Here is a 1,256-nt window from a genome sequence, read left to right as displayed (position 1 = left end):
TTCTGAACGATCCATTCCTGAAATGTATGATATATTAATCTCCAGACAAGAGTATCAGGCTGCTCTCATGTTTGCAGATCAGCATGGGCTAGACAAAGACGAAGCTCTTAAGTCACACTGGTTGCACTCATCCCAGGGTGTAAATGAGATAAAGGCACTACTTTCAAATATCAAGGACCATGTTTTCGTACTTTCTGAATGTGTTGGTCGATTTGGACCTACTGAAGACGCAGTAAGGGCATTGCTCGATCTTGGACTTAGCATAACTGACCGTTACAGATTTTCTGAGCCTGAGGTTGATGATCATAGTAAGGTTTGGGATTGTCTTGTGGCAAGACTTATGTTGTTGCAATACAGAGAGCGGCTAGAGACATTTCTTGGGATAAATATGGGCAGGTGATGATATTATTGCTCCCTATTCTTTTCTCTTCTTTTGTGAATGTTCTATGTTCTGGATTCTTAATAGTTAACACTGATTGGAATGTTGTGATGCTCACAAGCAGTCTTATTGTTATTACAAAGCAAACATCCTATTCTTTATTATTGGCTATGTAGCTTCTATATAACTAATTAGATCTCGTGAAAGTGGCAATGGAAGCTGAAATACATTTAAAAAAATTTGAGATGAGGTCCAATACTACCACGTCGCCTTTGACTTCCATATTTAACTGGAATTCGTGGTTTGAGCTGACAAATTTTCACTTTCAAACTGTAGCGTAAACTATTTCTAGAGGAATAAAGTGGCTTGTTGCTGAATGACCCAACTGTGAAATTGCATTTTTTTTCTTTTGTTTCCTTTCCTACATTTTATTAGGATTGCTTCTTATCCTGTCTTTTGTAATGGTCCTACTGATTTTGAACTAGTACATCGTCATGCTTTTAAATAGTAGTAGTACTCCAATGGTTTCTATTGACTTGACACTTAATGACTTAGCCTTATGCAGGTTTTCTTTACAGGAGTTCAAGAAATCTTGATATTTGACATAGTTCGTTAATTTGATTTATGTATTGAAGTCACCCATCGTCACCACTTAAAAATGACATGAAGTATTGGAAACATTTAACATTGAAAAGGATATAGCTAAATGCTCAAACAAGTTCTACTTTTTAGTTGATTGTAGTGTAACTTGGATGTGATGTGATTTCCATATATGTAGGCTTATAGTGCAAATCATCTCTAAGATGCTTAATTGATGAGCTTCTTTTTCTGTTTCCTTTTGTAAAAAAAAACATTTTTGGTTCCAGTCTCATTAGCT

The 1,256-nt window shown here is 35.7% G+C and overlaps 1 protein-coding gene across 1 annotated transcript; it reads left to right on the top strand.

The window, feature by feature from the left end:
* The first annotated feature begins 6 nt into the window (after positions 1-6).
* On the top strand, positions 7-1,001 carry LOC124893174 (MAG2-interacting protein 2-like). Its single transcript, XM_047404270.1, has 2 exons — positions 7-396; positions 945-1,001. Exons 1-2 carry the CDS (start codon positions 23-25, stop codon positions 973-975), a joined length of 405 nt encoding a protein of 134 aa, XP_047260226.1. The 5' UTR covers positions 7-22; the 3' UTR covers positions 976-1,001.
* The last annotated feature ends 255 nt before the right edge of the window (positions 1,002-1,256 follow it).

This window comes from Capsicum annuum, unplaced genomic scaffold (genome assembly GCF_002878395.1).
Source record: "Capsicum annuum cultivar UCD-10X-F1 unplaced genomic scaffold, UCD10Xv1.1 ctg5509, whole genome shotgun sequence".
Classification (NCBI taxonomy): Eukaryota; Viridiplantae; Streptophyta; class Magnoliopsida; order Solanales; family Solanaceae; genus Capsicum; species Capsicum annuum.
This window is presented reverse-complemented; position numbering and strand designations above follow the sequence as displayed.